This window comes from Mesocricetus auratus, unplaced genomic scaffold (genome assembly GCF_017639785.1).
Source record: "Mesocricetus auratus isolate SY011 unplaced genomic scaffold, BCM_Maur_2.0 Super-Scaffold_100008, whole genome shotgun sequence".
Classification (NCBI taxonomy): domain Eukaryota; kingdom Metazoa; phylum Chordata; class Mammalia; order Rodentia; family Cricetidae; genus Mesocricetus; species Mesocricetus auratus.
This window is the reverse complement of record NW_024429192.1, coordinates 54,619,522-54,636,867: the sequence shown is the minus strand read 5'-3', so window position 1 is coordinate 54,636,867 and position 17,346 is coordinate 54,619,522. Positions and strand designations below refer to the sequence as shown.

The 17,346-nt window shown below is 36.9% G+C and overlaps 1 protein-coding gene and 1 pseudogene across 3 annotated transcripts in view; both read right to left on the bottom strand.

Moving 5' to 3' along the window:
• Nucleotides 1-5,464: 5,464 nt before the first annotated feature.
• Nucleotides 5,465-17,346, bottom strand: part of Eaf2 (ELL associated factor 2) — a 35,859-nt gene continuing 23,977 nt past the window's right edge. For 2 of the 3 annotated variants that reach the window (XM_005071519.4, XM_040750840.1), the window contains 2 exons: nt 10,528-10,785; nt 5,465-5,647 (listed from right to left, as the gene is read on the bottom strand). In XM_005071519.4, coding sequence (XP_005071576.1) covers nt 5,601-5,647; nt 10,528-10,785 — 305 coding nt within the window. In that variant the 3' untranslated portion in view covers nt 5,465-5,600. Of the gene's footprint in view, nt 5,648-7,993; nt 9,873-10,527; nt 10,786-17,346 lie in introns of all 3 variants that reach the window. The other variant, XR_005878932.1, reaches the window with a different exon arrangement.
• Nucleotides 10,795-15,809, bottom strand: LOC106021235 (annotated as a pseudogene).

Sequence of the window (17,346 nt, the reverse complement as noted above, 5' to 3'; positions counted from 1 at the left end):
ATATCAGAATCAAATGTCAGTGACAAAAGTAAAAGACATTTGTGGCCTTTGTGATGTGACAGCAGAGAATAGTTTTGTTACTCATAGAAATGAGCTCTAAAATGAGTAGTCAGAGAAAAGAAGCAAACATGAAGACCTCTTGAATGTAGGTGGCAGTGAGGAGGCCTAGGTAATCTATTGAGCCTTGGGTAATAGATCAGTGTTCATCCCACGTATACAAATGGACATTGGACTCCCATCCAACAATGAGAGATGCACTCTCACCCTGAACTCTTGGAGGAAGCTCTAGGCCCTGCCCTGGATGAAATGACAGACCATGGACACCCCCATGGAGGGCCTCACCCTCCCTGGGGAAATGAGGGGATATTGGGGAGGTTGGTGGGAGGGCACAGGAGGAGGGGAGGGAAACGGAGAGGGACCTGGAATTCACATGTGAAGCAACCTTGTTTCTAAATTAAATTTAAGTATATATATATAAGTAAATGTGTATTTAATAATGCCTAAACTATAAAAATCAGCCTCCCAAAAACTGTATTTAAGTATCGGCAACAAATAAATAGATAAGGGAACTTAAATATCAGTCTTAATCACATAAAAAGTAAATGAAATGAAAGATGTTGAGAACTCAACCCTGAAGCTATCAAATGTTAGTGAAAGAGAGAGGATATTAAAGACTTGAATAAACGGAGACATGCCATATTCATGATTTGGAAGGTTCATATTATAAAATGTCAATAGTCCCTTGTATCTATAGCAGAAGATCCCAGTAGGTTTTATAAATGTAAACAAATGACTATTTGATTCTTCTTTCTCTCTTTTTTTTTTTTTTTTTTTGGTAATTTGAGACAGGATTTCTCTGTGTAACAGCTTTGGCTGTCCTAGAACTCTCTGTAGTCCATGCTGTCCTTGAACTCACAGAGATTTATCTGCCTCTGCCTCCTGAGTGCTGGGATTAAACACATGCACCACCACCTGGAGACTCTTTGATTTTTACAATTCAAATGAAAATGCAAAAAGCCAAGAATAGCAAAGTCAATTTTAAAGAATAATTGTGGAGGATTTGGACTACCCAACCAACAACTATTATGAAGCTGTAGTAATCAGAACATGACTGTCACAAAGATAGACAAGGCAATCAATGGAACAGAACAGAATTCAGAGATAGATCCACACAGACTCTGTCTTTAACAAAGGTAATGTTACAGTGCGTGTGTGGATAGAGGGATCACAGTGCTTTCAATAAACATACTGTTTGAATATACTTATGAAGAAAAGTTTTATCTTTCTACCAATAAATAAATAAATTCTTCATAGATTGAGGGTTTAAATATTAAAGTAAAAATCGAGATTTTTGGAATCAAATCTAAGAGATATGTTTATAACTGTGGAATAAGCCAAAAGTTCTTGAAAACTATATAAAATAGGGTAATTTTAAAAGAAAAGAAAGATGACATTCTTAATATTGAAATTAATAAACATTGTTTACGAAAAGATACCATTAAAGATGAAAAATACATGCCTGTGAGAGAAAATGTTAATAGTATGTGTATCTATCAAAAGTGATATGCCCATGCTATGTAAGCAATTCCAAAAATCAATTGTAGATGAATAAGCAAATGTTCAAAAGGAACAAACAGATGTGTCTCAAATAGTCAATAAATCTGTGAACAGGTCATCAATTTTATGTGTGCAAATACAGTTCAACTATGAGCTTATGAGTTAAATTTATCTGTAAGATAACACATAGAAGGGAGATTGCTGAACAAAAATAAATGATTTTGAATTTTTTCCATCTATCATTTTCTTTGCCCGTTTTCTACTAAATTGTTAACCTTTGTAAATCTGTAAGATATATTTGAGTATTGCTGATATTAACCCTGCCATTCTTTGTGTTGCAAATGTCTTTTCTATTGATTTTATAGACTTTACAATTAGATATAACATAGCAAAGTGCACAAATCATAAACATACAATTCCATTGCTTTTTACACATATGAAACTCACACAGCTACCAAACAAAGTAAAACACATTCTCTAGTTAAAAAAACACTCTTCTCATTGCTGGAAGTCCTTCACAGAATAATACCCATTGCTTGTCTTTTGACTCCTAGTCAAATTCTCCTCCACTGGAGTTATCACTATTCTCTCATCATCATGGATTTTATTTGCTTCTACTGAGTTTCATATAAATAGAGTATCACTGCTCGCATTCTCTGTGTCAGATTCCTGTTACTCAATTCTACATCTATGTTGTTTCCCAAAGCAAGATTATTTTTTCTTCTGTTTGGTCAAATTCACTACATAAATACATCACTATTTATTTAGTCATTCTTATGTTGATGGACATTTGGGTGGTTCCAGCTTTAGTGTTGACCATTGTCAACTTAGTTTAAACCGGAACATGTTTCTCAGAATCACTTTCTCTGTTAGGCTCTTGGTCTCCACTTGCAAAGAAGAAAAAGAAATTAAAGCAGCAGGTGTTACCTGAGTGTCAGACTGTTGTGACTTGACATTAATGAGCCTTTCTTGATGGCTCTGTAAGTGTAGGGCAATGCATTTGAAGTTCACATGCTTTCAAGTTTTTAGGGTTTTATTTTTCTTAGGCTCTTCAGAGTGTCTGTGATACAATGATATACATACTTTGATTTTCATTTGAGACTCTTGGCTCATTGCTCCTGTAATTCTTATTTTCTAAGTCTTTTAAGTCACAGAATGATGTTGGGATATTTTCAAACTCCAAAGCAACCTCAGAAAACAGACTCTCTTCCTGTCTCCCTCATTTTCTCCTCTTCCTCTTTTCCTCCCTCCCCCCATGTCTCCTTCTTCTACCATTCCACCTGCTCATTTTCTCTGGTCCCTAAGGCAGACCAGAGAAACTAGAATTTCAGTCCAACAAGGAAGACCACAGAGACTAAAAATATATCCTGATCTTATCCTATTGTTTTTAGGGCAGGTCATAAAAAGACAGTCTGATCTTCTTTGTTTAACAGTAGACCGTTTTAATTTCAGAAGACCTTGCCACAGGCCCACAGGGAAGAGATGCTGAAGAATCTGGACAGGCCTCTTTAGGTTTCTTCATCCAATCTATTTGCAGCCATGCCTATGCAATGAATTTTCTATTGACTCCAAAAGGACGTGATCTGGAGAGCATCCAGACTGCTGAACTTTGTGTACCTAGAGAGGGCGTAGACTTTCCACACCCCTTCCCCATACCTTGGCCTATCACCTCTTCACATTATCCTTTATAAAAATATGTTTATGAGCTTGTAAACCACTGGAGCAAGTTAACTGAACAAGAGGAGTAATTATAGTGAGCTTCATGTATAACCAATTGTCTGAAACACAAATAAATAATCTAGTGCTTATGACTGACATCTGATGTGAGAGGGAGAAGCCTTGGGGACTGGACCCTCACCCTATGTGACTTGAAGTTATCTCCAGGCAGGTAGTATGATAGCTAATTTGGATTAGAAGACATACAACTAAACCAGTGTCTGCTGCAGAATTCCTGTTTGCCTGTTGGAGAGAAATCCACCACACATTTTGGGATTACAAGATTTTTTAGTTGATTTTGACAGTGAAGACTACAGGACAAATCCAAAACCTTATTCCACTCCCCATCCATGAAGGGTGTACAGAATAATGATGAATTCATTAAAATGGCATTTAAACTGGGTGTGCTAATGCATGCCTAATTTCTGAATTTAGGAGGTTGAGGCAGGAGGATCATGAGTTAGAGGCCAGCCTGGGCTATATACTGAGGCTCTGTCTCAAAAATATGCCTACCTCAAAAAATCTTAAGAATATTTCATTTACAAGGGGGAAAAAAGAGGAAAAAGGCTGAGCTGTTTTGATTATAGGAAATAGAGTATGGGAGCCAACCTTACTAGCTCATCCACTGTGTACTCATTTCTTGTAGTAAATAGTAATAAAAGGAATTCCAGTATAACAACTTTGAGTAAAAACTTTATCTTCCAAATTATTTTAGTAACATAAGAGGGGTGTTTTACTAGCTATATTGAATGTACGAACCTGCCTTCATTAAATAATAAATGACCTAGTGACAGTTTTCAGCTAAGTATTGATGAGTAAAACAGAAATTGAAGACAAATTAATGGAAGGGAGACTAGAGAGATGAAAAATGAAAGAAAGCAGGAGAAAGTAAAATCAGAACTTAAGATTGTTCATAAATGACAGTTAAAGAAATACCAGGGAGAAGAGACGAAGTTGAATTTTTTTCCATAATTGCCAAAATTTGAGGAAACCAAGATGCTATTCATAGGCAAGTGGATAAACTATGTAGACATTTAATAGTATTCAGCTTTAAAAAGAAATAGGTTATTGAACTATCAAGGTTGGTCTGAAAAGGTCATATACTGTATAAGTTCAACCACAGAATACTAGAAAAAGGTAAAAACTGTATAAAGTAATGTGTAATATGTTGTCAAGCCAGGAGTAATAGTGACTCATGTCTAACTTCAGCAATTGGGGATGAGGAAGGAGAACTGAGGAATGTTCAAGGCCGGGCTGAACAAAAAGGCAGAACACAGATTTCTAACTATTCTATGTTTACTATAATGATGAACTTATGCTGTTACTGTACACATTGGTGAAAAAAATCTATAGAGTGCACAATATCAAGTAAGAATACTATTGTAAGTCATGTACTTTGGCAGTGATGACCTGTTGTGAAGGCCATCAGCTATAGCAAGTATACACCCCTTTGGCATGGGGTGGCAGTCGGGTCAGAGGAAAAGGACTCTCACAACTTTCTCATAAAATTTTCTGTGAACCTAAAACTGATTTAAAAAATTAGCCGGGTGTTGGTAGCGCACGCCTTTAATCCTAGCACTTGGGAGGCAGAGGCAGGCAGATTTCTGTGAGTTCGAGGCCAACCTGATCTTTAGAGCAAGTGGAGGATAGGCTCCAAAGCTACACAGAGAAACCCTGTCTTAAAAGCAAAACAAAAAATTAATAAGGAACATGTTGTTTGGTAGATTTTAGCTATAATGAAATATTTTTATTTCCTTCAATTCAAAGGTGTTATAAATATAAACACCAAATACTTAAACTCTTCTCTTGAAAGCAAAAACACAAAAGAGATAACATAACAAAACATATTAGAATAATCATTTAACTTCTGTTTTATATAAGTTAAAGTGTAAATTTGGCAAGAATTAAAGTATTTTCAGGCACAATTCAAGAAATATCAGATAAGAAAGTTACAACCATAATAAAACATACAAATTCTTGCTATAAATCAATTGTTTTAGCATTTCACAATTTGGGACAGAAAAGTAGTAAAATAGAGCCCTGGACTTTTACTCTGGAATATTAGATCTGCAGTGTGTTTATTCTCAATACTGGGACAAGTTCCCTAACTTCTGAATCTGTTTTTCTCATCTATCAAACATGCTGACAGTTTTGTATGAATAAGTAAATATAACACATGAGAATACCAATAAAAAGTTGAAAATTCTGGATCAATTTAATTTTATAACAAAAGTTACATGTTTTCCTTAGCCACAGGAATATTTAATCTTAATACAAAATGGATTGCCACAGTCTTACAAATGTTTTATTTGTAACTCAATATTGTTTCAGTCATCACTGTCACTTTCTGATTCACTCAGTTGCAAATCATTTCCTAAAATAAAACACAGCAAAATCGTAGTAATTAGAAATTTGAACTGTTAATTTTAACATATTCATTTAGTCCATCAAAAATAAATGTGCAAACGTCATGTCAAAAGTGATTTTATTAATTTAGCATTTTGCAACTGATAATATGATTGCTTATCATGTAATCCAGCCACATATCTGGTAAAGCAATCAATACTGCTTAGAAAGTCAAAACCACAGCAGCAAACTTCAACACAGTTTTTTGTACCACTTGCCATTTATTTTAGCCTTCTTACACACACTGATGACATCTTTACACTAGTGACTAATTACACCAAGAAATGAGAGAAAAATGCTTTTTAAAAATCAGACCATTGTTAGCCGGGTGTTGGTGGCGCACGCCTTTAATCCCAGCACTCGGGAGGCAGAGGCAGGCGGATCTCTGTGAGTTCGAGGCCAGGCTGGACCGACAGCCTCCCAAACAGAGAAACCCTGTCTCGTAAAACCAAAAAAAAAAAAAAATCAGACCATTGTTTTCAAGAGTGTAAAGCATTACAACTTCTTTAATTTAAGATGCATTCTAAACCATTATGGAACAGATGTCAGGAATCACTAGGCTAGATGTCATTCGATGGCAGAATGTATGCCTACTAGGTACAGAGCCTGGTGTTTAATCCCTAGAACCCTAAAGAATATCTAATCACTGATGGATTTGTGACTATCTGTGAATTTAGTCAAGGAGCTAGCATTTCAATGGAGCAGAAGGACAGGAAATAGATATCTAGCTAGTATACTGTCAAGTAGGGACAAATGCTATGAAGAACTGTAGAGAGACAGTAGAAAGAGCTATTATAGATACTGTAGCTGAGAAGGCTTTATGAGGGCAAAATTTAAAAGAAATTTAAAGCAGAAAGTCATAAAAATAGAGGCATAGTGTCTAACCTAAAATAACAAATAAAAATGCCCAAGGAAAGTGTAGAGTGGTTGTGATTTTTTAATTTGCTAATTTCACACATGAATACAGTGTATTTACATCATATCCACCTCCAACTCACCCCTCCAACTAACTCTTGCTGGACCTCCCTCTCCCTGACACTACATCATTCTCCAAACTTCATATCTTATTTTTCTTCTTCATCCTCTTCTTAAAAAATAATCAACTGAGTCCAATTAGTTCTGCCTGTATTACCAGAGTGTAGAGCCACTTAATGAAGCTTGGCCACACTTCTGCAGAAAACTGACTTTCCCTCAGGTGACATTCACTAGCTGCCAGAGTAGGGGTGGGACTTACATGGGGCTTTTTTGTTTTTGTTTTGTTTTGCTTTGTTTTTATTTGCAAAAGGCTACTATGGCTACAGTGGGATAAGTGAGGAAGACAAAGATAGGGAATGATGTCAGAAAGATACAGAAAAAGTCACAGTAAAGACTGAAACATAATGAGAGTGCATGGGACCATTTTAAGAAGGCAACTAAGTTGAAGCTAACTCTACATCAGTGAATACATTGTAATGGTGTAGAAGAAACAAAGAAGCAGGGAAAGAAGTTGAGTCTTTTCAGCTTCTCCAAGAAAATGCCAACTTTGACTTCCGGCATGCCAGAAGAACTGTCACTTCATCTTTGATGCTCTGTAGTTTAAGTGTTAGGTATGCCTTTATTTTCATTTATCCAGTTTAGTATATAGAGTAGATTCATGACTGTCTTCAGTCTTGGACAATTCTAAAGACTGAGTTTTTGTGCTCTCCCTTCTTCTGTTCTTTCATGGAATTCCTAGTATACAATGTTTAGTCATTGCTATCTATTTCCTTATCTCTAAACTGTTCTCTCTTACTTTTTATTTTATATTGTGCTCTCAGATAGTTCCTTAGTATTATCTTCCATCTTATTAATTAATTTTTCACACATGTTCATTTTGACCATTTATTGACCTTTTCAAGAAATTTCTATGACCTATCCTTCCAATTTTTATTTTTTAGACATTTATTTACTAGAGTAGGTTTTCATGCATGCACATGGGAGATAGAGGACTATTTGTGGATGTCAATTCTCTCCTTCCAGTGAGTTTGGGGGATTGAACTCAAGTCAGGAGACTTGGTGGCAAGTGTCCTTACCCATTGAGCCATCCCACTGATGTTAACTTATTTTTAAAGTGCTGGAATTAAAACTCTGAGCCTTGTATATGCTATGCAAACACTCTTCTGTAGTGCCACTTGGTTCTTACTTTTATAATTTATTGCATTTTGTTTTATTTCTGCTTTCCTTTGCTTTATTGTCTTTTTAAAGTTATGTCTTGGGTTAGGTGTGGTTACTCACACCTTTAATCCCAGCACTCTGAAGGTAGAAGCAGGTGAATTTTTGTGAGTTTGAAACCAACCTGGTCTATAAAGTGAGTTCCAGTCCAGTCAGACCTACATAATGAGACCTTGTCTCAAGTTAAAAAAAGAAAAAAAGAAATTATGTTTCCATTTATCTTTCTTAGCAACACATTTTTTTTCTTGTTTCAAAATTGTTTGCCCATTTTGAGAGGAAGGTGTCTCTTTTTCTCTACCTTTATAACACTCTTACAGGATTCTGTGGTTCTCTAAACCTAGCCTACAGCCCATTTACCAGAAACAGGTTTCACAATCACATTTAAAGATTGCTATCTCCTGAAGATATGGTGGGTCCCTTAAAGGAGCCACTGAATAACAAGGCTGTACAAACTCTGGCTTCTGAAATAGTAGCCGCAGTCAGCATATAAATTGTACTTTTTTCCTAGCTTCCAGTCACTAACTGAAGATCATCCACATATCTACTAATCCTTGCCATCTTGCCTTGCCCCCACCATACATTTAAATTCCCTGCAACTTTGTGTGTGTTCATGTGCACATGTCTGTGCATGCAGAAGCCAGAGGACAACTACCTTTTTTTTTTTTTTTTTTTTTGAGACAAGATCTCTCACCAGCCTGGAACTCACTAAGTGTGTTTATCTGGCTCCAGAGATCTGCCTGTCTCTGCACGGCCATACTCAGGTTTTGCTATTTTTTTTAACATTGATTCTATGGATTCAACTAAGTCTTCCAAGCACCCTCCTAACTGAGTTATCTTTCTAGCCGCATATCAAGCACTGTATGTGTATATATGCATGTGTCTGTACATGTATGCAGAAGCCAGAACATAGTCTTGGATTTTGTTTTTCAGGCACCAGAATCTGCAATTAAGCTGGGCTGACTGAGAGTGCCTGTCTTTACCTCTCCAGCAGTAGGATGGCAGGCATGTGCCTCCCCAGTGGCCATACCCAGCTTTTTACATAGGTGCTGAGGTTGAAAACAGGTCTTCACACTTGCCAGGTAAGCACTTTACTGATGAAGCTATCACTCAACCCCCATTTCAAGCACTTTTAAGCTAACCTTTCTTGAAGGTATCCAAGCTACTTCCTACCACATCCCTTTAAACTCAAAACCAATACCCTCACAAAGCCCAATTTTTATGTTTGTGCTTCAGTTCTTTTCTTTAAAATTTTTTTGATTCTGCTTTTAAAACTATTTAATTGTATTTTATGCACATGGGATGTCTGTCTGCATACATGCCAGTGTACCACATAGTGTAAGCCCTAGGAGACCAGAAGAAAGGGACATATCCCCTGGATATGTCTGTAGTCTGTAACCCCAGTGCTGGATCCCTGGAGTTCACTGGCCAGTTAGTCTAGACAAATCATTGAATTGCAGGCAAAATGATAGAACCTGTCTAAAAAAATATGACAGAAAGTAATAGAGGGAGACACCTAACGTTGGCTTCTGAACTCCAAATGCATGTGCACACAAATGCATACATACTTGTATATATAATGCACACTACACATAAACAATTACATAAGAAATAAACAATAAAGCAATATACGTTATAATTAAATATGTTAAATAATCAATTACGTTATGGTCTACTCTATAGTGAAAGAAATTGCAAACTTTGAAAAGTTTAAAGCAGAAGAGGTGATAAATTATATTTGAATCATTTAAAGATTGATATGGCTAATAATATACATAGTGGATCAAAACAGCCTTGGCTGAATACACAACACTGGCATAAGATCAAGCCCATCAAACATAAATGCGGAAGGGCCTCACAAAACCCCACTCTGAGATGAAGAGCTATTGGCCGTTGATGGTTGGAGGTTGCTGGGAAGGAAAGCTCCGATGTTATCTTCAGAGATGCAACCCTGGAAGGTTGCCCTTGCTTCGGCGAATGGGCCTACAGTCATGTACACAAATAGACTGGAAAAATCAAGTGGACACAGTAGTTAAGACAAAGGGGGAACATGAAATTAAGAGGAAGACCTGGTAGTGGTAGCAGTGGAAATAAAGGAAATAAGCTGAATAGTAGTAGAAGTGAAAAGAAGTAAATGGATTAGGAAAATATTTAGGAGGTAAAAATCAACAGGATTTAGTGAAGTACTAACTACACACAAACAGAAAAGAGAGGAATCAATTCTATAATTCAATCAGGTTTCTGGTTTACACAATGAGACAAATGCTGCCATTCACTAGGCAAAAATGCAGTTGAGTCAAAGAATACCAGGTTGGTTTTTGGACAAAGTATATTTGAGGTGCATTTTACTAGAAGATGAAGCTAGACCAATCTGCCCAGGACTCAGAGGTCTGCATGGAGATATATATTTGACAGTTAACTACATAAAGGTATTTACTGAAACAGAAGCATTAGGGGGTTATCTAAGGAAAGAGGATAAAATAAAAAGACTGAGGAACCCCAACTCTAATGATAGAGTAGATTTTAAACTTGCAAAGGAGAAAAATGGCTAATTGTTATAAAACACATAAAATAAGACTCGTCTTTGACTAAATTTTAGTTCCCAACAAATATGGCTACATTGCAGATGCTATTTAGTTACCTGTGGCTATATATACTTACGTAAAGTACTCATCAGAAGGGCACTGTTGTCATGAAATCTGTTGCAGTTAGCCTCAATATCTGGAGTCCTGTACTGTGGTCTGGCAGACATGCTAGAATGTCCTGGGCTGTATGTCCCTGGACCTGAAGGAGAGGATTGGTCATCATCTTCTGAATCACTAGAACTATCCTCACTGCTTGAAGACGAAGTACTTTTGGAATCTGATGAACTATCACAACTACTCATCTGGTCCATTAAACTCGCTTCTGCCTTCAGTTCTGAAAATAGAAATAATAGGTAAAATAAATAACATAAAGAAACACAATAACATATACATGCATTAGCTTTTAAGAAGAAGTTGATAAGAAATAATTAAAAATAAAATACATATTTCAGAATCTAAAGCATTTATTTTAAAATTTCTTGTAGCATGCTGTCCAGAGACTCTCTAAACATGCAGGCTTTTATTGCTGCCCTTGGTTACCCCTGAGGTGGAGGTTGAAGATACCATGCACTTCAGGAAGAGGGCCAGAGACCCCTGAGCCGAAACTGACCTGAATGCCCTCTCCCTGAGGACTAACTTTCATGGTAACAGAAGGTGCCATCAGGTTTCCAATGGAGAGAGGCAACCAACAGTCCCACCCAGTTACAACACCTAAGAACCACATCAATGACTAGCATGACAAGATAACCCTAAGAGATCAATAGTGGTACATACACCTTGGTGATACCAGAAGCTCTATAATTGTAATTAAGATTAATTCAACCAGAGAAAGACCTTGCCTGGTATTGGAAACCTAGTTAACTGCTCAGTGCTAGTGAAGTCATGATTATTGGAAGAGAATCTGCAACCACTAATTTACTAAAAACCAGTATAAACCTTAATAACAACAATCTATAAACATTTGTCCTTACACTCACAGGTAAGTATAGTCTTCATCACTCATCAAGACAGAAATCACAAGAGAAAACTACAATCAGTCAAAATGCAGAGTTGTGGAGCCAGTCCCAGTAGATACAGCTTTCTTTAATACGCTATGGTCCAAAGCAGTTTTCATACTGCTTGTTGGCCATGTGAATATTTTTCTTTTGTTAAGAATCTGCTCAAATGTTTTCCTTGATTTTGGTTATCTTTTCCTTGTGGATTTGTAAACACTCTTTTTAGCTAGTTTTAGCTGGGAGTCCTTTGTTAGATATGTGCATTATGAATAATACTTCCTCTGAACCTTTGTAGCTAGGCTATAGTGCTCTCTGGTGTGCCACTAAGTCTCTGAAAGTTTGACTCCTTCTCATATTTGGTTTAAATGCAACCTTTTCTCAGGATTTCTTTCTTTCCAGCCTTCATTACTTGTTTTATTTTCTTTGGGACACTTATTTCTGAAGTTCATTTGAATACGTTTGTCATTTTACTTTTTGCTTCCTCTTCCCTCAACTTCATGGCCAGTAAAAACAATGTGAGAAGAGAAATTCAGTCTTAGTCATATTGTACAGTTCTTTTTGTATAATGCTAATATTTCTTTGAATTTTTTAATTTTAAGCTTATGAAAGACACTGGTTTATAGCTTTATTTTCTTATACATATTATCCATTTGGGGTGTCAGGGTAATATTATTCTCAAAAAATGATCTTGTCGGTGTTCCCTCCTATGTTGGTCACCTTTCTATTACTAGAACAAATATCTGAGGTATCAGTTCACAAATTGATAAGGTTTATTTTGACTCTCAGTATTAGAGGCTTCAGTTCACAATCAGGCAGACACATTGCTTTAGTGTATCTGATGGGGCCGCCAGATAGAAATGACAAGGACATGCCGCAGTGAAGTAAACATGGGCAAGGAGCTGAAGACAGGAAGAGGGAGGGGTAGGAATGTAATAACCCCTTCTAAGGTACAGGATACTAGGAAAAACTTTTATGTCTTTTTAGTTTTTTCTTTGTGACCCACGAGGTTAACCAGAGTCACTTTCATGGTCAGGGGTGTGAAGCTACTCACTTGAGGATGAGCAACTCATCAGTGGCTACGTCACTGAAAACAATGACCTCCTCTTTTCCCGCAGTTTTAGTTCCTCATATGTGACTTAACGCTTCCTGTCTCTGCCATGTGCAAGTCCTTGGTATGCAACTACAGCTGTTGGGAGTTCATGAGTGCATAGACAGTATGTCACTACCACCTTCCCTATCATTTGGCTCTTATATTATTTCCTTTCTTCCCTAGTGTTCCCTGACATAGTAGTAATGTTCTAAACATTTTTAATGTCTACTGGATCCATAGCAAAGGCATTACTCAACTGATTGTAGAAGTGTTCATTATATTCCCTATGTTAGTGATCCATATCTTTCCTGTTTTGTTTCTTAATAGAGGTTTATCAATTGTATCTTTGCATTAATATGCTTTCTGTTCACTGATGTTCTCTACTGTTTTAAATTTTACTTATAGTTTCTTTTTGCTTGCTATAGGTTTATTGTTTTCTTTTCCTGGGCATTGGAACTTCAGTTATGGCACCTTTCTCCTTTTCTAATTCGAGTATTTAAAGCATGCATCCCCCTTTGACACTGCTTTGGATGCATCCCACATATATTTTGGCATGCTGTGTTCACTTTCTGCATATAGTACCCTGCATTTCTAATTTCCTTTTGTTCTTTTTCCTTAACCCATAGACCATTTAAAAGTATGTGAATTTCCAAGTATTTAGAGATTTGTTTGTTGTCTGCATTGACTTTTAGTGTGATTGTGTTATAGTCAGAGTACAGAGTGATTGTATTATAGTCAGAGTACAGAGATTTTGTTTTAAATAAGTGAATTAGGTTTTTTCTTTTTTAATGCTCTGTGTGTGTGTGTGTGTGTGTGTGTGTGTGTGTGTGTGTGTGTGTGTGCGCGCGCGCGCATGCGAGCACGTGTGCCATAGCTCTTGTGTGGAAGTTAAAGGGTAGTTCACCTTTCAAAGGTCAGCTTTCTCTTTCTATCATGTGTATCCTGAGGACTGAACTCTGGTCACCAGACTTGGCAGCAACTGCCATTACCAACTGAACCTTCTCACTGACCCAGACTGCAATAATGTGATACTTTAGTCTGAAGTATAGGAGATGTCCGCTTCCCTACAATCATTTGTGAACTTTCCCTTCTGGTTATTCTGATAAGATAAGTAGACCCGCAAAGGACCCACAGAGACAGGCCACTTCTTTCCAGCACAGGCCCATCTTTTTCTCCATTCATCCAGTGACACTTGGAGTAGGCTCTTTCTGAGATGAGCCTTGCCTAAACACCACTTTTCTTTAATAAGCTCATGCCAATAGTATCTTTTACATCATCAGGTAATACTTCTTTTTGTTTTCCTGATGCACAAATGTGGCTATTAATGAGACATCCATGAATATTGTAAACAAAAAGTTTTATCTCCTTCAGCTTCTCTTTTTCAAAATAGTCAAATCTCAAAACTCTTCACTCTTCCATTATCCAACTGATGCCCATGTCTATACCCATACTATGCTCATCTCGTATTTCATAATATTCCACTTTTCCACCCTGTAAGGAACCCATCTCTATCAAATACTTTTTAATTAAATAAAATTAGTCATTATCCTATAATTCTCCATCCCATTCTTGCCAATGAGGCTATTTAGCTGTATTCAAGTTCAGAGGCTCAGTCACTTCATGAACTCCTTTCTGAATTTCATTTCATCAAAACTGATGGCACTTCACAACGAGAAGACAGCATCATATCCTCAGATCATTTCTGCAGTGTTCTGAAGTTCAGTGAGATGTAAACATGGAGATATGCCTTAGATATTCCCTAAATGTAAAACCTTATTGTGATAATTAAAGAGTTCTACTGTGGCATCTAATAAGGCAGAGCTGTCTTTGGACATTTCAGAACATCATCGATGAACCCAGGCACCGAACTGTTTGGCCACATTCTCAATTTCATCATGGTCTGTTGAAACTACTGAGTAGAATCCTCCCCTCCATTCCCTCCTCCAGTCATTTGATGTTCTTCAGAGGGATGCCTTTTGATGAGGATCAGCATCAGCACTGCCAGGTGTGTGGGTTTTCCAGGTCTCACCTATGCCCTGGCTGCATTGGGGCCAGCCCCATGACTGCCATTCATGCAGGGTGGGCACCAATGTAGCCTAAAGATTTTCTTATAGCTTAGGAAACAGTTTATGTTGTTGAAATTACTCAATGGTGACTTGAAAAAAAGTGCATTCTTTTATTATATTTAGTGATGTAGTGTGTGTGAATGTGTGAGAGAGACAGAGACAGAGATACAGGTGCCCAGAGACATACAGATAGACATAGACAGAGATGGAGAGAGGCACCTTGTTGGTTGGTTGATTATATTGCTAAGATTTTCTGTATCTTGTTTTAGAACTTTTTATTGACTCTGTGGATTTCACATCATGCATCCTGATCCTATTCATCTCCCCATCCCTTTATATCTACCTTCTGCACTTACAATCCCCCCCTCCAAAATACAATAAAAAATGAAAAACAAAGTCATGGAAGCTGTAGTGTGACACAGTGAGCCACACAGTATATCCTTTAGTCCTGGTGAGCTAGCTGGGCAGTGCTGGAGAGCTCGCCCTGGTGGTGAGGATGAGAGAAAACTGGTGGGCTGATCAACCCAACTATCACCCAGGCCCAGAACCAGGGTGAGTTGGCTCACCTCAAATTGACCTATTTATGATCTGCTGGAGCATGAAAAGGGGCCAAATCTGCAGATCCAAAGATGGAGATCTCCACAACACAGGGCAACAGCAGGATATCCAAGAGGAGTCACAGTGAGGATCCAGTATTGACAGTGTAGCAAAAGTCAGAGGCCTTGAACCAGACCAATGGCTCATTGCAATGAACACCTGCAATTAATTATGTATGAACTAAAGGGTTTTCTGTATCTAATTTATTTATTTTGACCACTGTCATCATCTGACACCCAGATCACAGTAAAGAAGTAACCCACTAAGCATTGTAGATGTTTATTTCTTTTTCCATTGTATCAGTTTTATCTTATAACTTTGCAGTTCTGTTGTTAGATACATTGTCTTCCTGCTAAATTAATTCTTTAATTATTACTAATGTACCTCTTTGTACAAATTTGTTTTGCTTGTAAGTCTGCTGTACCTGGTATAGCCATGTACACTTTAAAATGTTTACATAGTGCACTCTTGCAGTCTTTCATTTTAAGGCTGTCCATTTCATTAATTTCTTATGAAAAGCACATATTTTTGCAATCTCAATTTCAATTAATTTACTTAGACTACTTACATTTAAGTTAATTATTGGTATACTAAGGCTTACCTGTGTCATTTATTATTTGCTTTCTATTTATTTCCTCTATATTCGATCCCTCTGTTTCTCTTTTCTTTCATTTCTGTGGGATACCTGAACCTTTTGTAGAATTCTATCTTTATTGTGTTTTAGGTATATTTTGTATATATAATGGTGGTTTTGTTTTTTTTCAATAAGCATAAATGTCTTATCCATGATTCACCATTACAAGTATGATATGAAAACCTCACTACCATTTAGGTCCATTTCTTCTCTAGTTTTAAATATTATTGTCTTAAGTATCAGTATTAATCTAAAGATTAACTTTTGTTTTAATTGTCACATGATTTGGAAAAGTTATGAGGACAGTTGTAGTCTAACGTCCTTTATCTTTCTGCTGTTCTTTATCATTAACTGATGCTCCCAAGTTCTTATCATTTCTCTTATTTCTTCACTTTCTATAGCAAATATTCCAGCTCAGTCCCCATGGTAATAAGCACTTTTAGTATTTCTTTCTGGAGAAGCCTATTCCTCTTTATTACCAGAATTCATGACCAACATTTCTCTCAGCACTTAAACAGTACTATGACACTTCTGAGTTTCCAGTGAAAGATATGATATTACCTACATGGTATTCTTCTACAGTGATAGCTCATGTCTCTCTTGCTTTCGGGACTTTTATCTTTGCCTTTAGTTTTCAGATGTTTAATTTTGATATATCTTGGCATGCATTTCTTTGAGTTTATCCTATTTGGGATCTGCTTGATTTCTTGACTTCATGGTTCATGTCTTAATCAACCTTGGGATGTTTTCAGGCATTATTTCTTCCAGTTATTCTTCAGTCCCCTTTCTATGGCCTCAAATTGTTGCTGCTACAATTTTGGAACTTTTGTCACTCTGCAACAAATCTTTGAGGATCTGTTCACTTTGTTTCAGTATACTTTCTACTTTAGATCAAGTGAAGTCTACTGGTTCTCTAGTAAGTGAGTTCCCTCTTTACCCAGTGGGTTTGCGCTATTATGTATATCATTACCATTTGATTGTGCTTAAAGTTTATATTTCTTTAATTCTTTTTCATTTGCTTCAGGAGAAATTGTAATTGAATCATTCTGTGAAAGTGATTTTAAGGTTTTCATCCATCTTACATCTACTTTCTCTGAGAATTAATATGGACTTTCCTCATCCGAGTCATGATTTTCCTGATTTACAGTATGATAGCTAACTTCCTAGTACATTTCCATTTTGGTTTGCATTCTAGGGACAATATTTAAAGCTTTGCTTAGCAGGCAGTTATGGATCAGGTTTAGCATGCAGATACTTGCCTGCTTTTGTTTCAAATGACATTGTAATTCCAGACCTTTTGTTGATCTGTTTTGGTTTTCTTGGTAATCTCCAGCAATTTGAGTTTGAATTTGACAAAGGGGCTTTACTAGTGTTGATGCACAGTTCCTGGGGAAAGGAAGTATGTGGCCTAATACAATAAAGACTGCTTCCAGGATTGAGTTGTGTGTGTGTGTGTGTGTGTGTGTGTGTGTGTGTGTGTGTGTGTATAGGGAGGAAAGTGAAAAGTGTTCCC